This window comes from Larimichthys crocea, chromosome XVII (assembly GCF_000972845.2).
Source record: "Larimichthys crocea isolate SSNF chromosome XVII, L_crocea_2.0, whole genome shotgun sequence".
NCBI classification, from domain to species: domain Eukaryota; kingdom Metazoa; phylum Chordata; class Actinopteri; family Sciaenidae; genus Larimichthys; species Larimichthys crocea.
Window position 1 is genome coordinate 6,297,669 of NC_040027.1, and position 20,172 is coordinate 6,317,840.

Consider the following 20,172-nt stretch of genomic DNA (forward strand, 5'->3'; position numbering starts at 1 on the left):
ATAAAGAGCTGCTCAAGACATGATGTCGTCAAACTTTACTTACTTTTACCTCTCTTTTTTGGCCCCCTCCCTATGTTTAACCTAAGTGCCATTGAGTATAAGCTATACTGTATATGTGTATGTATATATCAAGTGCAAACAATGACCAAAGACTGTCATGATTGCACACAACATTTTAGATCTGCTTTTCATCAGGAACATTTAACTAAAACAGCTCTTCTTAGATTCTCTAATAACATAATGATAGCTCCTGATACGGGTCAGTGCACTGTTTCGGTGCTTCTGGATCTTAGCTCATCTTTTGATACTGTGGATCACTGCATCCTGATTAAGGCTTAGGGAGTGGGCGGTGTCTCTGGGAAAACCCTGGACTGGTTACGCCTCTTGCCCTAAGGCAGCTGGGATAGGCTCGAGCCCCACCATGACCCTGATGAGGATAAGCAGTTACAGATAATGGATGGATAGTTGATGAGGCATAGATGGGAACCTAATCAGGCAGGTCAGGGGGAAACTAGAATAGAATAGAATATCTTTATTGTCATTGTCACCTGTACAACGAAATTAAAAGTGCCATCCAGTCAGTGCAAAGATTTCACCAAGTGCAAAATTTACAAAGTGCAAGAAATACATCAACAACAACAACAACAGCAGCAACAACAACAACATCATGTGGGACAGATTACTGTGTGAATGATTGTCAGCGTGCCTTAGTTTTAGCAGCATTTAAACAGGTGATTGCCGTGGGGTAGAAACTGTGCATAAATCTGTTTGTCCTTGCCCTGATTGCTCTGTACCGCTTTCCTGATGGCAACAGTTCAAACAGGGGGTGGCCAGGGTGTGAGGTGTCTTTTGTTATATTGTGGGCTTTTTTCACACACCGCAAGCGGTGAAGATCTTCCAGCGTGGGGAGGGGGCAGCCAACAATCTTTTGGGCGGTCTTGATGACCCCCTGGAGCGCATTCCTCTGAGCTGCTGTGCTGCTAGCGTACCATATACATATGCAGTATGTCATTATACTTTCTATGGTGGCTCTAATCGCGATTAATTACAGAAATTTTTGCGATTAATTAGTTAATTTTTTTTAATCGATTGACAGCCCTAATCTATATACCTGTGGTATAAATGGTACTAGGAGGAGGGAGAGGAAACAGGTTAGTCTGCCTGTGAATCATTCAGGTCTTTGTTTAAAACTATTCCCTCCTTGCCTTGTGGCTCCAATAACCACAGACATTGTGAACTTAAATCTTTCTTGCACCACATTACAGCTGCCATATTTGGAATTGTTTGTGTGAGCTGGTGCTAAGATTACTTCATGTGCACAATGAAAAACATTGTCTACCAGAACTATGACAGATGTCCTTGTTGTGACAGTTCTGCAACATTCACTGAAACCAAAACTTGAATGTGGTGATCATAGCCTTGTTGTCACTGGATTTTTGAAATACTTAAAGATCCTTTTTTTAAAAAAAAATTTATTCAAGTTTCCAACAGAAAACATACTGCAACTAGTTTTGTTCAGTCTCTGAGACATCTGCTACTTCCTCAGTAGGTGGTGGAGGTGATTGGAATTTCATTTGGGGAGCTCACAGCATAGCATTTCTATTCAGAGCAAGTTCTAGCAGGGTTGTTGTCCTTGGATGAAAGTCAAAACCTTGCCAAGTAACACCAAAAATATTTCCTTAATCTTGAGTCTTTGAGTTGCCTGCCCTTAGCCTAACTTTAGCTATGGTATAATTACCCGACCAGACTGTAATCATAATTTATTTGTCATAATAATGATTTACGTACCATAATTGTCATGTGCAGATATTGTCAGATACTAATGTAATCCACTATTCTCCAGTATTGATGTTTTGTCTGACAATTAGGTTAAATGACCTGCAATAAGCAGCTGGGTGTCATCATCTTAGTATAACGTAGGTTTTCTGATACAAATTTGTGTCTTTTGGGCCCAAACTAAGATGTCATCATTATAACAGCCTCAGGGATAACTTTGTTCAGAGCCACAGAAGACAGAGTGAGTACACAGAGTACAGGAATCTTCTTTGCTTCCTCTGTCATCATCCTCTCCAGTCCCTTTGCCTCTGCTATTATGTCAGTAGAGGCTGCTGAGCCCAGCTACCTTACCCACTTGCCAAGGTCCAGTTCTAGCATGGCACCGGCTCTGCTCCCCTCTTCTCTCTTATACATCCCCCTGCCTTGGAGCTGAAAACCTCTTGCTGGTGGTCCAAAATTCCTGAGGTACACACTCCCCGGTGCTCTGAGCTCATGGTCCAGACAGCACGGCTAACAAACTATGCTAACACTAGCTAACAGCAGCTACAGTTGGCAGCAGTTTACTTCATTGTCCATCAGGAAACTATAAATCACAGAGAACTGAGGCGGAGCAGCCGGAGGACATCGAAGGGAAAACCAGAAAACATTCTCTCCATAAAATATGATCTAGTTTCACCAAAATCAGTGAAATAGTTGGTGGTGTGTGACTTTGTTGTTTTAAAGCGTTAGTTGTACGTGGAGCACAAAGTTACATAGTGCAAGAACAGCTTATGGGCGCAGAGTGAGAATGACAGATACCTGATTCACCCAATTACATGTCAGTGTAACATCAACAGGATGTTCACATATATAGAAGATTCAAGCCCATTTAAGTCTTAAACTGATACATTAGCAATGATCAAGTGAATCCCACTGAAGAGTTTTGTAGTGCTTCTGCAGGAAATAAAAACTGGTGAGATGCATCTGTAGGCAATTTTCTGTCTCGGTGGTTCATGTATTTTTCCCCTTTGCTTATTCAGGAAGAAGCCTTGTTATCAGTGTTCCAGTGAAATACTCCTGAGGGCTGCTGAGGGATGCCTTTGTGTGAGATTTTGTGGCCCTCTTGGTTAAGATTGCAGCCCATACCCTTCATAGTGCAATATGAAGTGCAGGAGCATTTGGACTCACTCAAGTTAGAACAAGTTGTCTTTATTTGGCAGACCGTTTACTCGCTATGTTATGATTGTGTGTGCACTTGTATATGTGTTTAGTCCTGTCGGGGCACAGTGGTATGTCTCAGACATGGACTGCGTGAGTGTTGTCTGCATTACACAATAAGGCAGAATGTGTTGATGCAGCACTCACATGGGAGTTGATGGACCTGCCCGAGCTGCCTGAGCTCAGAAGAATTATTTGTGCCTTTCCTGTCTGTCAAGCTGCCACATGGGAGTCAGAGTAGTCACAAATAGCAGATGCTGACAAGCCAGTGACATACAATCACACCCCAGACTCCAACACTCGCTAAAAACAACAACAATGTAATTGCCAAATCAACAATCTAACCAGAGAAGAGTTTTGTGCATCACAAAACTTACAATGTAATGACATCCCAGAGACAGAGATAACTGTTTTTGTCATTCCAGATCCACATGTGGAAACAGATGACTCAGCAGCCCATATTAGATCCAGTGTTTATGGATCTTACAGGCTATGTTGGTGTCTTCAATATGTTGTATGTATGGTTTTCCTTGCAACTTAAAGTATTTGTCTCTTTTGTAACTCAGAGTTCCATTAAGTCTTGCTGGGACAAGTTAATGAGATGATGACAAGACCTCCTGTAAGGCTGACATATGTCTTTAAATGCTTTCAGCTTGATAGATCCAGTTTAAGCCAAGTTTTAGTTGGATGGATTACTGTGATTTTTTTTTTTTTTTACAGACATTCATGATCCTCAGAGGATGCATCCACCTAAGTTTTCCACTATGGAATAATATATAAATATATGAAGACAAAGTTGTAGTTTTCACATGAGTTATGGCCTGCTCTTCTTCTACTGACGATGATTAGGGCCCAGCTGTAGTCTCGCTGACTAGGTGACACACCCTGAGATGACTTCCTGGATTAACAGGACTTTTTTAACTAACCAAGTAGTTTTGGTGTCATGTAGCAGACGTGTTGTGTAGTGTTTTTTTTTTTTTTTTTTTGGTTTTGCATGATTTTTGGAAGGTTTAAACTAACAACATATTAATTCATTTATTAGCTTCAGTTGTGCCGGTTAGCAGATTTTGTTACCAGGCAAGTTGCCTTGTTTACTTGTCTTTATGCTAAGCTAGGCTAACTGGCTATAGCCAGAATGAAAATGAGAGTGCATTGATTGATTGAATTTTTATTCATTTTCCTTTTGCAGATCATAAATTATCCTGATAAATGGCTATGATATCAAAATGAAGTTGCATAAACCAGTTTGCACTGATGATGTGTAAAAGAGAATGGAGTATTACAAGTAAATGCTCCTTAGTTGATCGGTCTATCAGTCTACCAGTCTGATCCAGTTGCCACTGTGATTTTTTGGTTTTAAGAGAAGGCCCATATGAATAATGTTATTTTTTAATCCAACATCAAGTAACAACAAGTTACCCAGGATTGTCTCTGCATGAAGGCAGTCACACAGCAGCCCTTTCTGCAGACTGGGTTGGGTCGCCCGGGCACGCCTCTCCGTCAGAACGCGGATGTTTGTGGAGGTTATAAAGCCGACCTGACTGCACACAACCTGCAGCAGCGTCAGCTCCTTCAATCCCGGCGTCTGACTTCTGTCCTATCCTCATCAGGTAAGAGAAATTGTTCATAATCCATAAACTGCATGTTTGTATTTGTTGTTTTGTTTTGTTTTTTTTGTTGCAAAATGTTATAGAATAGGCTAACATAATAACACCATGCAACTATTCAGATCACATTTATGAAATGACTTATTTAACTGTTTGATAAAGTAGTTATTATTATCATCAGTGGGATCAGTGGGATAAATAAAGTATACTCTAAGTATAATCTATTATTGAAGTATTCGAGTAGATGCACGCTCACATTGGAAGCAAATCGTTTGGACAATGTATGTTTAAAATGCATTGAAATATTCAGCACAAAGCGAATAAACTTGTTGTCCCAATGCAGCCAACATTGAGTGGAACACTCACAGGGCAGTAATTACAAACTGCACGGGTAGGGCCTATGTGTTTTTTGGCTTTGGCTGTGGGGAGTGGCGCTCCTTCCTCAATTATACTCTGCATCGCAGTTTGGCATTAAGAGGACGCTTCCTGGTACAGGTAATTCTTCACCACTTTATATCAACACACTACTGAATCATTATGTACCTGCAGTACAGATTAAGCAACAAGATGCCGAGAAAATACAACGGAGCACAAAGTCTGTGTTAATAGAAAAAGATCACTTTTAATGGACATGCAATAAAGCGACACAGTGCACTATGGACGAGATGACTGCTTTAATGATATAAACTGTTTATTTTGCCGTTGAGATTTTTAACATCAGTGTGGATGATTGTATTTCTAGAAAGTGAGACCATTTTATGCACCCATGTGAGAACCTTTTAAAGTATATTTATAGTTCTGGTTATTAAATTCCTTATGAAGTTTACTGTTATGGTAAGTGAAGTTTATTGTTAAACTGTATACGTGTGTTTGATCACCTCATTTGACCTCATTGCAAAATATTTGAGAGAATATTGGCTGATATATCGATATCAGTTTTTGACAGTGGTTCTGAAACTGTGGGGCACGCCCCTCCGATAGGGCATTTTGCCACTGCAGGTTGAGCATGGAATACCAGAGGAAAACTATGGCGTGATGCTGTGTTGATTGAATGAATACTTATGTAGGGAAAATATTAATGCTTAATTTTAATGCTATTATTCTCTCACCTTTATTTACTAGAACGGTTACTTGACTTCAAGAATCTCTTGGTTGTTGTTTTTTTCACAACTAAAGATAATCCGTTAATAATCACATAAGACAACAGAAAGGTGTGAATCTCCACATTTAAGGAGCTAGTTAAAGAATGTTTAAAGAACAACTGATTTGAGTTTTCTGTTGATCAAAAAAGGATCCATTTCTAATTGACCTATGTATCTATTTATAATTAATCATAATTCATTTGCTGTGTGATGGGTTATTTGTTAATGCAAGTGTGTCTCCTCTCAGGCCCTGAGCATTATGGTGCACCACAAAGAGTTTGAAAATGCAGGGTCAAAGCCTGGCCTGCAGGTGTGGCGGGTGGAGAAAATGGATTTGGCCCCTGTCCCTCGTGAACTTCATGGAGAGTTCTACTCTGGAGACTCTTACGTACTGCTCTACACCGGCCCTGGTTTTTCTTACAACGTTCACTCGTGGCTTGGTATTGGATTTAGATTTTCTGCCGACACCATAAAACAAACCTATTATCGAAAATACATCTGTTTTATTTTTATCTGTTGTACCACAGGGAAGGATGCTTGCCAGAATGAGAGAGGGTCTGCTGCCATCTTTATGACTCAGCTGGACGACTTCCTGGGTGGAGCCCCGAGACAGTTCACTGAGTTTCAAGACGAAGAGTCAGACGCCTTCATGAGCCTCTTCAAGTCTGGTGTTAATTACAAGGTAAAATATTATATATATATTAACTAATGTAAAGCCGTAAATGTAAATGTAGATGGATGTAAAGCTAAAGGTGTTTTGTTTAATTCTGTCTCTGTGGAAAGCAGAACTCGTCACAGTGTTATTTTGGAAACTGTGTGGCGTTGTGGTTGGTTGCTCCCTCGGGTTTTCTGCAGAAGGTTTCCGTGGAGAGTTTGAACCAGCAAACAAGCCAAGCACAAACCTGTTTTCTAATGCCAAAACACAGAATGGCTGCAGGTGTCATGAGATGTATGCCACTGAAAAAATAGACTTCAGAGACGTGGAAAATATAATTAAATTTAAAAAGATAATTAAAACACTAATTTTCTCAAGTCAGAATATTCTGATATTTTGGCAAATCTACTTATTTGCTTTTCTTGCCAAGAAAAGATTAATACCACTTTCATGCTTTTGTATGCAAAATATGAAGAATAGATTAGCAGACTGTTAATTGTCTTTTTTTCAGTGTTGTACAAACAAGCTATAATGTTTGTACATTTTTAGTTAGTGTGTGAGAGTGGTATCATCCAATTCTAACTATACATGTCAAACTGTTCCTTTAATATTAATCTTTACACCCATGATTAGCAGGCTGTGTTTTGAAATCTACATACAGTTGTATATTATAGTTCTAATGTTTTTTTGTCTTGACACTATTCCCGCTAAAGCCAGGTGGAGTAGCCTCAGGCTTTAAACATGTGGTGACCAATGACGTCAGCACCCAACGTCTGCTGCATGTCAAAGGTCGTCGGCAGGTCAGAGCAAATGAGGTGGACTTGTCCTGGTCGAGCTTCAACAATGAAGACTGCTTCATCATTGACTTGGGCAAGGTGATCAAGAAGAGGGACTAAAAACCTAAGATATGTTAGAATATAAAATGACATGCTTCATGTGCTTCATCATAACTTTATTCCCATCTTTTCCCCTCTGCTATGCTAGACTATCTACCACTGGTCTGGCAGTAAGAGCAATCCCTACGAACGCTTGAAAACCACTGAGCTGGCCATTGATATCCGTGACAACGAGAAAAAAGGCCGTGCGAATCTAGAAATGATTGTTGAAGGCTCTGAGCCTGAAGAAGTCATTAAAGTGAGTTTCTGTTTTTTAGATGAGGAAACCTCTGTGATAAAGAATTTATCAGGCACATTTACTTAGAAGGATGCAAATGCAATGTTAGAGCCTGTGTGTTTATTTATAGGTGCTGGGACCCAAGCCTGACCTGCCTTCAGCAAGCAGTGATGATGCCTCTGCTGATAAGACAAACAAGAACATTGCATCTCTTTATTTGGTAAATATACCCAAATATTCAGCTGTTAAATGAATAAATGTCACAGTATCTAAAAAGACCAGATGATAAATGTTTTGTTTATCTCTATTTTTTAGATTTCTGATGCTGCTGGATCCATGAAAACAACTTTGGTGGCTGATAAAAACCCATTCAAACAAGACATGCTCTCCCAGGATGAATGCTACATCTTGGACAATGGAGCAAACAAGAAGATATTTGTCTGGAAAGGTATTAAAACATGACATATATCCATTTCTGCAACCTCATGTTCTTTGCATACATGTTCTTTGTGTATTTATCAAAGCTCCAACTGGAAAAATATGAGTCTGAGTTGTCTAATCATTGCACCACACTACATATTGCAGGGAAGAATGCAAACGCAGATGAGCGTAAGGCAGCGTTTTCTGGTGCAAACAAGTTCATCCAAGACAAGAATTACCCCCCAAATACTCAGGTAATGTGGCCATGCAGTGTATGTCTGCCGATTATTTTTGCATATGCTTGCTCATCCTGTATATTTCTGACACAAACAGATCAGGGTAATGCCAGCAGGGGGCGAGACCACCGTTTTCAAGCAGTTCTTCTTCAACTGGTTGGACAAAGATGAGACCACAGGCCCAAGTCAGGCCTACATCATCGGTAACATTGCCCGTGTGGAGCAGATTCCCTTTGACGCTTCCAAACTCCACAGCAACACTTCCATGGCTGCCCAGCATGGCATGGTGGATGATGGCTCTGGGAAAGTCCAGGTAAAGTTTCTAGTCTAAACACACTCATGCTGTTGATTCATTTCTTTAAATTTTAACATAGATGTGACAATGGTGGGTGGTGGTGGTCTGTAGATTTGGCGTGTTGAAGAAGGTGATAAAGCAGCCGTGGACCCATCCACCTATGGACAGTTCTTTGGAGGTGACTGTTACCTGGTGCTGTACTCCTACAATGATGGGGGCAGAGAAAAGCATATCATCTACACCTGGTGAGTGCAGCCTTTTCAGCATGACCGGACTTACAACCCCATTCCAAAAACATTAAATATATAGCTTAAAAAATGTGAATCATTACAGAGTATATATAATTATTGCTTTTGCAGGGACCACAGATGAAAATGAGCCTTTCTGGCTAACTGTGGTATATTTTCAGAAATGTAATTAATATGCATTGTCCGTGTCATCTTAAGTATTTAAGGTATAAACCATAGATCAATATGATCCCACCAACCGTCCCACCGCTTTCCATTTCATAACTTGACAGTAATCTATCGCTGATTCTTGAGAGTCGGGACAAAACATGTCTCACATAGACAAGTCTTATTTATATCAAAAATAGAGAAATTAATAATGATTGACATACCAAAGTTAGATCTAAAGAACTGTGAATACTGATGTTATGTTTTAGCATAGATAATTAGTTTTTGGGGGGATATTTGTTTAAATGTATGACCAGTGGTTAGATGGCCCATGTTATTTCTCTTGTCCTCAGCAAGAGGTCACAATATTCACCAGCCCCCAAAAACTTTAAGAACCTCTACAATTGTGAAAACATTTATATCAAATCAAAGATATGGGTTGTAAATGTATAAAACAATGCATGCCATGAACATTTAAAAATAATTCTCTGCTATTTCTTATCAGTTATCACAATTATATCAGTTGTCAAACATGCAGAGTTCAGGAAGAAATCCTGAACATCTTGTGTTATACTCTTAGAATATTGTAATGGCTGTGTCTCCCACTACTTCCACTGGACATTGATTTTTTAAGCCAGTGTATAGATGTTTTCAACATCTGGTTGTAGGAACACACACTGCACCTTTAAGAGTCAACACCGTCAGATGTATGTTTTTGTAATACCTTCTTCAGTTTTTGTTGTTTAAGTAATAAACGGTCATCAGATCCACATCCTCTTGTGTCTTATTCACTTGAGGATTTTTTTTCTTTAACGGCAAAATAAAAGATAAAGTTTGAAAATGCACTTCTGTGTATTCATAACAATGTGAAATTAAGCCTTTAGTTTATATATTATATTTTATTGCATATCAGAGTAACAAAACACTATTACAACATACATCAGAACTTAAGATTCTTGTTGGGCTATTATAATTATATAATTATATACTTTTAGTGTGTCTGACGGAGTTAAAGTTTTTAAGGTAAACATGTGAATTTGTTAAAAATGTTTTTTAACCTCCAGCCTGTACCTTTACATGGTTAAATAGCACAGATCTTAATCTACATGAATACCTCTAATCAATATAGTGTAAATTTTCAAAAAAAGTTTTTCAGAAAGTGTTTTGTCTCAACTCAAGAATCAGTGCAATATAACAGTTTTATTCTATACTACATTTAAAATTTGAAACCTGCTGAGCTACATGAAAACATAAAGAATCAGCAAAGTGCAAAGCACAACATAAACGTCATGGCAATCCATCCAATAAGTGTAGCTCTTTATTAATCTCTCCTGGGGAAATTCCATTTTAATTAATTTAATTTAATTAACATCTGAAGACTGCAGTTAATTCAGTTCCCAGCTGACATGCAGTGAACATGAGGCTTTGTGACCTCCTGGAACAACTTTTCTGTCTTTAGGCAAGGGCAGAAGTGCAGTAAGGATGAACTGACTGCTTCAGCCTTTCTCACCGTCACCCTGGACGATTCAATGGGTGGAGTAGCTACCCAGGTAAGATATTTACCATGAGAACAGGTCTTTCTTTAAAGAAATATTTTCTGTAAGTTTATCTACTGCTTTGTCTCGGCAGGTTCGTGTCACCCAGGGCCAAGAACCTCCTCATCTTGTGAGCCTGTTTAAGGACAAGCCTCTGGTCATCCACCTGGGTGGGACATGCCGCGTGGGTGGCGAGAGTGAGCCTGCCAGCACGCGACTCTTCCATATCCGCCTGAGCTCCACCAAAGCAACACGAGCTGTTGAGGTCTGCTTTGTTTATTACAATGACTGTGCATGAACTGTTGGTTATAATGAACAATTCACACCATCCTCCCTCTATTTGTGTCTCACCAACTCAGGTGCAGCCCACTGCGTCCTCCCTCAACACAAATGACATGTTTGTGCTGAAGACACCTGACTCCCTGTTCCTGTGGAAGGGAAAGGGAGGAACTCCAGAGGAAATGACTGCAGCAAAGTATGTTGCTGACCTGCTCGGAGGAACTGTCACTGAGGTGGAGGAGACAGAAGAGCCAGGTGAATGCTAAAAAACAGCTTTGTTTTATGCAGGATAACTGTGTCAAATATTTTCTGTGTAAAATTGTGGTCTTCTTCTTCTTGTCAGATGGTTTTTGGACAGCACTGGGTGGGAAAGGAGACTACCAGACCTCCAAGTCCCTACAGAAAACAATCAAGGCCCCACGACTGTTTGCCTGCTCCAACAAGACTGGCAGGCTGATTGTGAGTATTTTTCTAATTCTTTCTTTCTTTTTTTTGTCTGACTTTTTTTTCATATAAAATTTATAATCATCAATCATTATAATCATCTCTACCTCAAAATCTAGGCAGAAGAGGTTCCTGGTGAGTTCACACAGATAGATCTGGCAACTGATGATATCATGGTCCTGGACGTGTGGGATCAGGTATGTCGCCTTCATTTTGAATGAAATGATTCAGTCTCACTTCTTGTAGATCAAATTTTTTATTGCCGCCTTATCCCTTAAACCCTTGTCATGACTCCTCCCTCCAGATCTTCATTTGGGTCGGAAAGGATGCCAATGAGACAGAGAAGGCTGGATCGCCCAAGATCGGTAGGACGAAAGGAGCTATAGGAGATGAGGAGAAATTGCATGAGATCATTTATTCACAAACGTATCCTTGTGTTTTATTTTCCTTTCAGCCCAAGACTATGTGGATTGCGACCCTTCTGGCCGCAGCGGTGTTGCCATCACCACCATTAAGCAGGGGGCGGAGCCATCTTCATTCACTGGCTGGTTCCATGCCTGGGACCCCAAGTTGTGGGACAAAGATCTTTTGGAGTGTATCCAAGCCCGTATCAAAAAGCAGTAAAAAAAACAATAAACATAAAAAAGCATCACATTTTCTGTTGGACAAAGAATAATCAACCTCTAAGCTACTGTAAGTTTGGAATTTAAAGTTCTGTATGGTTGGAGAGGAGCTCGGAGATGCATGGAGCATTAAGGTTTTAACTTGCATTGTGCAACTCTAATGTACTTAGTATCTGTTGTGTTACTTTTTTAAAGCAACACAACAAATTTATGATTCCGGTTGTGAAATAAGAAAAATACAGACAGAACTTTATAATCCACCCTCACAGTATCTTCCATATATTCAAACCTTTTCTGGGAACATTTATGGAATTTTCTTTTAAACTTGTTTTTGTTCTGTTTTATGCATTAAAATGATGGAACTGTTTACGATCAAGTGGAAAAGCATGATGCACTTGATGCATCAGTTCACTGTGACCTTTAAGGAAGAATTTTAAATTTAGAGTGTCATCAATGACATACCGACATTTTAATCTTAACAAATTTATTTCTGTTTTTGACTAAAAGAATGTACATTTTTACACAGAATTACATAGACTAGTATGCAAAGACAAATTTAGATTGCGAATCTTTGTGATTGAATTTGGAATTTGAATAAAAATGTTACCCTTTTACCCAAATCAGTTTTGTCTGATGTGCTTTTTCTCCCAAGTCTTTTTCTTTTCTTCTGGATTAAAAAGTGGGCTTTAAAAGTGCTGTCATGGCTATGTCTATATGTCTTTTTCTTCCACTACTATCTTCTCTTTTGTTCTCTTCCTTTCCCCACTGCCTCAGCTACAAGACAAACACTGACTAGGCACAATGACACAGAAGGTAGTACTTACTACAGGCTGCTCCTCTGGAATTGGCCTCGCCTTGGCTGTCTGCATCGCAAGAGATGAGAAAAAAAAGGTTCATGGGTAAAGTTGGCGCATTTTCTTTTTTTTTCAGCTGCACAGATCTGCCATCTGAGCATGCTTCAGTTAGCAGCTATTGGTTCAGAAATAGAGTGGCTGCCATGTTTTACATACTATGTTTTCAATATTTTGCCATGTGAAATCTCATCTCACTAATTTTGAGTCACTTTAACCCAGAAACACATTTTGATGATACTGAATTTTTCTCTTGGGACACAGAATGTGTTTCTGGATAAAAGTAATATTATGAAATATTATTTAGGGTGGTGTTGCAATGCCTTTCAAGCTAAGTGTCCATTGACAATTTTAGTAAAGTTAGAGAGGCCCTTAACTTTGGTAATGACAGATAATAACAGCAAGTTTGTGACTTCTACTTATACTACTGGTTCGTTATTGTTATGGAATTTTCTATCCTTAGGTTACACAAGGTCACGTGTGGGTCTTGAGGTCCTCAGTATTAATTGTTTGGCTTTGACTGGGTGCCAGTCTATCTCAACACTGTGGTGGCCAGTGTCAAAGAGGCCTGTTGCTGCCTACCTAGACATAATAGATAGCTGGCCGTTGACGTTGAGTTCGGGAGAATGTGAGACCGACTCAGGCACTTCTGATGTACTTTGGGGATGTAAATTGTACCAACACCAACTCAACTCAGATTATCCTGGAAGAGATGTTGCAGTTTGAGTTTAATAGTTGAGAGACAAATTTAAGAGAAAGCATCTGTTGTCTCTTGTTAGACTTTCATTAGCACTTTTGCACCCAATTTTTTGTTGTTGTAGTCTATGCCACCATGAGGAACCTAAGTAACTGTGAGCCACTGGTTGAGGCAGTTGAGGCAGAAACTCTGGGCAGGACTTTGGAGAACAAACAGTTGGATGTTGTGATGAGGCCTCCATCAAAGCTAGTGTGGACAGCCTGCATGAGCGCAGGGTGGACATTTTTAGTAAGCCCACAACATTTGGTTCAATGCAGTCAGAAATACTACAAGTACAGCTATGCATATTTCTCATACATAAACAATCATTCATAACATTCTTGCTATGCCTCTCTCTCACAGTAAGTAATGCTGAAATGGGTCTAATCGGACCCATCGAGTGTCACCCTATTGACGAGATGAAGACTGTTATGGACACCAATTTCTTTGGGTTTGTGCGGTTGCTGAAGGAAGTCCTACCTGACATGAAGAGGAGGAAAAAGGGCCACATTGTCATTATCAGCAGCGTCATGGGCATTCAGGGTGAGGACGAAACGCTGTCTTAACAGTGTTTCACTCTCTTTTGTTTTTCAGGAATTTTATTCAATGACATCTACACAGCATCCAAGTTTGCACTGGAAGGCTTTTGTGAAAGTTTAGCAGTACAAACCATGTGCTTTAAGCTCAAGTGAGATACATTTTTTAAAGCTGCTTCTGCACATTTTATTCCTTACCAGTTTCTCAGTGAGATTCACATTATGCACACAAAGCTCAGTAAGGGAAACATCATTCCCCTACAGAACCATTCCCCATTCCCCTGCAGAACCAGCACTTGTATGTATCAGAAACATTGCAAAACTAGACCCACCATTGTCTTACTGTTGAGAAAAAAATATGCTAGCCAAAGTGTGTCATGGCAAAAACGAGTACAGCACTTCCTGGTCTGGGGCAAGTCCTAACACACCGTCAACCAATAACCGAATATTAAAGGGAATAGCTCTGCAGGGTGGTGTCACATAGGAGAAGGGGAACAGGAGCATGTACCTAACACAAAATGTTCCATTAGAGCAATAGAAGTAGCATTCACTCTCAAGTTTGTTCTGTGTTTTTTTTACAAAATGTTGTTTGAGCATGACAAGGTCTTCATGCTGAATCTAAATCCTGAATTTCCTCAAACTTTTGCGCTGGAGATGCCGAAACCTTTACCTTGGAAATGACAACACCAACAAATAAAGGCTATGGCTTATCTATCATTATTTTTTGATGAGATACATTCATCAATTGTAATTACCCTGTATTTTATTTTTAGCTGTACGACTGATGAAACACTGAAACAATCATTATTGCAAACAAATAAAAATGATGAAGCCATAAATAATTCTAAAATGCTAAATCCTTTTAACGTGTGTCTGTGAGCTGCTGCTTAACATACATACTGATGCATTCAGCACTACCTTTCTTACATGTTAATTCTCAAAGCCCTATATTACACAATATGTAAGTACTGTAGTGAGCAAAACTATAAAGGGCAAAGACAAAGGCAATGCATCAGATAAAGCACTCAGATTGTTAGAAAGGCTGGACTTGTACATCAGTTTTACAGTTATTCTACAGAATAGCACATTATACACTGTATTCTTATTACCTTATATATTCTATTGTAATTTGGGGTTATACTGTTGTACATCATTTAAGATTATAAGTGTGAAGTTATAGTGTTAACTTTGTTTTCATGATATTCTGTGTTAATTATCTAATTAAGGTCTGCATCAGTGGCTGTAGGTTATTATTGCCAGTTAAGCTAATATAAGTAGTTTCTCGTCTTGTTAAGCCTCACGGGATGAATGTAGAAACTTTGTGTGTGTGCAAAGGGTGTATATGTCTGATTATACTGTGTTTGTTATCCCTTTAGTTTCTGTAGAACCACAACCAATAGAAATAGTCATCCACATCTGTCCTTATCACCATATGTACATCACAAACCTACAATAAAAGAAGCAGATCGGATCCTGGATTGTTTTATTGTGTTCTGACCAGCACACAGTGATACAGATCCAACAGCCTCAGTCAGAATATTCTCAGCTTCTCAGCTACACAAATAGTTCATAATTATACTGCCTTATTAAAGGGGTGATGTGTTTTTTTTAATGATTGTTATTATTATTATTTAAGACGTTTAAGCATTTATAAGAAATATTTAGTAATGTGTTATATTTTTATTTATAATTATTTTTATTTTTTTTTATTTTTAGACTGAGCTAAACATTAAAAGCTATTTTTAAAAGGTGTGTTTTTGTTTGGAGATTTGAAGGTGGGCAAGTCAGTACAGTCACGGATGTGTTTAGGGAGAGAGTTCCAGAGGGAGGGGGCAGCTACAGAGAAGGCTTCGGTGCTTGGTCCTGAGTGGTGGACTAAGAAGGTTTGCATCAGATGAACGGAGGTGAAGGAGGAAGATTTTGAACTGAATACGCTTGTGGAACCTGGAGCCAGTGGAGTTTCTGGAGGACAGGAGTGATGTGATCACGGGTGCGGGTCTGGGTGAGCAGACATGCAGCAGAGTTTTGGATGTACTGTAGTTTATTCAAAGTTTTGGATGGTGTGCCATAGAGGATGCTGTTGCAGTAGTCAATTCTGGAAGTGATGAAGGCGTGAATAAGGGTTTCAGCGGCCGAGAAGGAGAGTGATGGGCAGAGGCAATGTTCTTGAGATGAAAGAAGGCAGTTCTGGTGATTTGGTTTATGTGATGTTCAAAGGAGAGGTTATTGTCAAAGATGACTCCGGGGTTGCAAATGTGGGGGGATGGAGACAGGGTGGAGTTGTCGATGATGAGGCGGTACTGTCTGTGGTTTTGGTGAGGGATTTGGGGCAGATAATGATCAGGTCAGATTTGTCACAGTTTAGTTTAAGGAAGTTTGTCTGCATCCAGGATTTGATGTCGGCGAGGCAGTTGGAGAGAGTGGAATTAGTGGCAGGGGTGATGGAGGTGGTTGAGATATGAAGTTGGACATCATGGAAATGTTGCGAATGGTGTCGCCAATGGTGGTGAATGATGTTTCCAAGGGGGAGCATGTAAAGTATGAAGGGGAGAGGACCAAGCACCGAACCCTGGGGGACACCTTAGGACAGAGGAACAGTGGAGGAGGTGCAGTTGTTGATGTGAATGAATTGTTGTCGGCCTGTGAGGTATGATTTGACCAGGAGAGTGCTGTGCCAGTGATGCCGAGGAGGACTCAATGTGGGAGAGGAGAATGGTGTGGTTTATGGTGTCGAAAGCTGCAGTGGAATTCTAATCTGGTTGCCATTCAGAGGCCCTGATGAATACTTTTTTTTCATCCATCAATCTTCCTCGAGCTTCTGATACACAGAAAGAGCTGCTGAACAAGCAGATTACAAAAAAGGAAGTCATACAGGCTATCAATGACTTACAAAATAACAAGGCCCCAGGGCCAAATGGTTTGACCCCTGACCCCTGAATTCGCATTCCCAGGTCTTAATATGGCCCTTCTATGTGTGCGTGTGTGTGTGTGTGTGTTTTGTTTGTTTGTTTGTTCTTCGCTACTTTTGTGTGTGTGGAGAGTGTGTTCTGTGTTTATGTTGAGTATGTGTTTTTTTAAGAGGGTGTATATGTTTATCATGCCTCTATATTTGTAACTCCTTATCTGACCCTTTGAAATGAATAAACATAGTTTAAAAAAAGAAAAAGACCGGTGTAATTCACTTAGTGAACGGTAGGTGGCGGTAAAAACTAGCTAGACCACTCAAACAAAATTGGTGACACCATATCCGGCTCTTCGTTTGACGGTGTATCCGGACAAATTGAAGCTAATGTTGCCCAGAATATAAAATTATAAATGAATTGTTAGCAGCTTTAAGATTGTTTGACATGCATGGTTCATTTGGTCGATGCAAGAAAGAGTAACCTGTAGTGTTGCAGCGAGTTTTTCCAACTCGTCGCCTCTCCCCAGCCAAACATTCAGTCACTTCAGGCAGGGGCACTTCATTGTTAGCTTAGCTTTAGCCTAGCTTTAGCCATGCTCTCTGGGTTGCGGCTCGCTTGTGACGGGGACCACCGCTACTAGCCTGGCAGCTAGCTGTTTAAACACAGTTTTCCAGTAGTAACGCGTCGAATTGTTTGATTTGTGCTTTGGCGGTCTTTGGGCCTTTACTTTCCCGTCACACTCCGTGTGTGTGCGGCGGTCTGCAGGAGCAGCTCCTCGTTTTAACGCATACAATTCGCTCTTAGCTAAGTTGGCAAGATAGCCAGCCGGCTAACTTTGAGGAAACGTCTTTTTTTTTTTTGAAGACATAAGTTGGTGATGACGTTGTCCTTATTCGGGAACTAAACGTTAAGTCCGTGAACTGAAGAAGGCCTGACATACTTTGACCACTCAAGTCAAGACCCGGAGCTTTCGTTTCTTTTTGGTGTATGCTTATTTGCCTGCCACGATGGCTTCTTCCTCTGGAAACGACGACGACCTCACCATCCCCAGAGCAGCTATCAACAAGATGATTAAAGAAACTCTCCCCAACGTGCGAGTGGCTAACGACGCCAGGGAGCTTGTGGTGAACTGCTGCACGGAGTTCATACACCTCATATCTTCAGAAGCCAACGAAATATGCAACAAGTCCGACAAGAAGACCATCTCTCCTGAGCATGTCATCAATGGTGAGTCCTGGGCCATGTTTGTCTTTGCTCACTGAGGATACAGAGGAATGCAGGAGGGTGTGTGTCCGCCCCCCTGCCCTCCATCAGCATTTCAACCACAGAGAGTAATTATTTCGCTTTCACCTCTTGTTTTCTCACCACAGCCCTCGAGAGCCTTGGTTTCGCATCGTACATCACTGAGGTGAAAGACGTGCTGCAGGAGTGTAAAACTGTAGCCCTGAAGAGGAGGAAGGCAAGCTCTCGACTGGAGAACCTGGGAATCCCAGAGGAAGAGCTCCTCAGACAACAGCAGGAACTGTTTGCCAAGGTATGAAGTGAAAGAAGTCACTAACAAACCCTCAGTTCTCTGTGTATTGATATTGTGGATGAGCATCTCCATGTCACTGTGACAAAGTTCATGCCCACCCTGTCCCACAGTTTTGACCAATCACTGTAAAGATCTCAACTAGTTTATTTTCTCTACATAGGTCATATTCATTCATTCAGTCATTCATGTGTTTCCCTTGGACATCCATGCCCCACTTGCAGTATCTCTGTGTGTGGCCTGCAACACAGTCACTGATTTAATGTAATCTGGTGTGTGTGTGTGTGTGTGTGATTGTGTGTGTGTGTGTGTGTGTGTACAATTATGTTGGGATTGACACATGAGTAGTATTGCAACATGTGGTATTTAGTAAGGGGGTGGGGTTGTGATCTAATAATGTCCTTTTCAGTGCAGACTGTCTCTGTGCTCAGCTCTAATTAATGGTTAATATGTGTGCTTCATTCATATAAAAAAGCATTGCCCTTTTATCAAAAACTGATAGCAGTACTTTGTTAATATAACTCCAATAACCCTTCTTGCATTACATCATAATAATCAGCCTCAGTCATGTATTGCAAAAACACATATCATTCATATCTTTCATAAATCAGACATTGTTGCTCAGCTCTAATTTGATGTCAGACATCCCCACCATCGTCCTTATGTAATCGATTAATAAGCTCTTCACTCGCCCGTGTCTCTGCAGGCTCGGCAGCAGCAGGCGGAGCTCGCCCAGCAGGAGTGGCTACAGATGCAGCAGGCCGCCCAACAGGCACAGATGGCAGCGGCATCCGCCAGCGCCGCCCAGCAGGCCGGCTCTTCTCAGGACGAAGACGAAGAGGATGACATGTGATCCCGGGAATTTCATTTCGACTTTGTCCGAATCTCCTTCCTGGGGCAGCGTTGGTGCACAAATCTCCCAGCGCTGTGATCAGACAGAGACATGAGACGTGTTTTGACCGCTGGATAATGCACATTGGAACGGACAGTGAAGAGAAAGATGGTCACACGTTCAGACGCCAGTACCTGAAAAATGATTTGGATTGAGAGGGTGTTAATAAAGTTTTTGATTAATCTCTTCTTCCCCATTTTTTTCCCCCAGTTGCTTCTGTTTAATTATGTCTTGACATTTTGTTGTGAGTAATTTGTAGAGTTCTGGATGTGCTGTGGACACACTGAAGGCAGACACTGCCTGGAATTCGTCAGTGAATTTTGGTGATGATGCAGCAAGTGTTCGCTCTTCCAGGTACTGCACCAGAAAGCTTACTCCTGTTGTCCGTTGTTCTAGATCACTTTTGGTGGTTGAGGAGAGCCGCTCCAGAACTATTCTTGTGTTTGACGGCCATTTTTACTGAGACTGTTTTCTTCCCCCCAATCCTGGGATATAGGAACAATTTAGGGGTCGTACATATTGGAATTTTTTTTCGTTAAATAGCAAACTAAATGGACATTCTGTTTTAATTTGAGCTCAATCAGATACTTTACGTTGCATTTTCTTTCTACTTTGAACCATCCACAGTATTGCTAAACAGCCTCACCTTTTACAAATGGAATATTTTTGTCTCATAGAACCAAAGATCGAGGACAGCCAGACAGACGGATGTTTTTAAAGGTGTAGGTGCTACTGTGATTCTCGTTGCTGACTCCAGGTCAGTGTAAACAATGTTAAGGAATATTATTAACCGAAGACTTTGTAAAAGACGCTTTGATATCCAGGCTGAATTTGTTATTTCCCTTCTCGGGGGTGCAGTATCAAAACATTTGCATTGTGGCTGTGGTCCATCCTCAGTGTAAAAGATAAGTAACCCAGTTGTGACACATTCACTCGCCTATGCTACAAAGTTGTATTCTTTAAGCAATAAAGGAGTCATGTTTTATAAATGATTGTTTTGTGTGTG

General features: G+C 40.5%; 3 protein-coding genes across 3 annotated transcripts; all 3 read left to right on the forward strand.

Moving 5' to 3' along the window:
* The first annotated feature begins 4,452 nt into the window (after positions 1–4,452).
* Positions 4,453–12,331, forward strand: scinla (scinderin like a). Its single transcript, XM_010734365.3, has 17 exons — positions 4,453–4,583; positions 5,970–6,162; positions 6,250–6,404; positions 7,091–7,252; positions 7,362–7,511; positions 7,621–7,710; positions 7,806–7,938; positions 8,076–8,164; positions 8,244–8,459; positions 8,553–8,686; positions 10,296–10,386; positions 10,466–10,636; positions 10,731–10,905; positions 10,994–11,109; positions 11,214–11,291; positions 11,399–11,459; positions 11,549–12,331. Exons 2-17 carry the CDS (start codon positions 5,982–5,984, stop codon positions 11,716–11,718), a joined length of 2,172 nt encoding a protein of 723 aa, XP_010732667.3. The 5' UTR covers positions 4,453–4,583; positions 5,970–5,981; the 3' UTR covers positions 11,719–12,331.
* A 90-nt stretch (positions 12,332–12,421) lies between these two features.
* On the forward strand, positions 12,422–15,496 carry LOC104921762 (retinol dehydrogenase 8). The gene is given in 7 exon segments (XM_074527732.1): positions 12,422–12,608; positions 13,296–13,302; positions 13,390–13,485; positions 13,488–13,847; positions 13,899–13,992; positions 14,290–14,458; positions 14,460–15,496. Coding segments are annotated over 7 exon segments (894 nt in total). The 5' UTR covers positions 12,422–12,518; the 3' UTR covers positions 14,538–15,496.
* A 1,561-nt stretch (positions 15,497–17,057) lies between these two features.
* On the forward strand, positions 17,058–20,158 carry dr1 (down-regulator of transcription 1). Its single transcript, XM_010734366.3, has 3 exons — positions 17,058–17,970; positions 18,114–18,277; positions 18,981–20,158. The coding sequence occupies exons 1-3, from the start codon at positions 17,751–17,753 to the stop codon at positions 19,125–19,127; spliced, it is 531 nt and encodes a 176-aa protein (XP_010732668.2). The 5' UTR covers positions 17,058–17,750; the 3' UTR covers positions 19,128–20,158.
* The last annotated feature ends 14 nt before the right edge of the window (positions 20,159–20,172 follow it).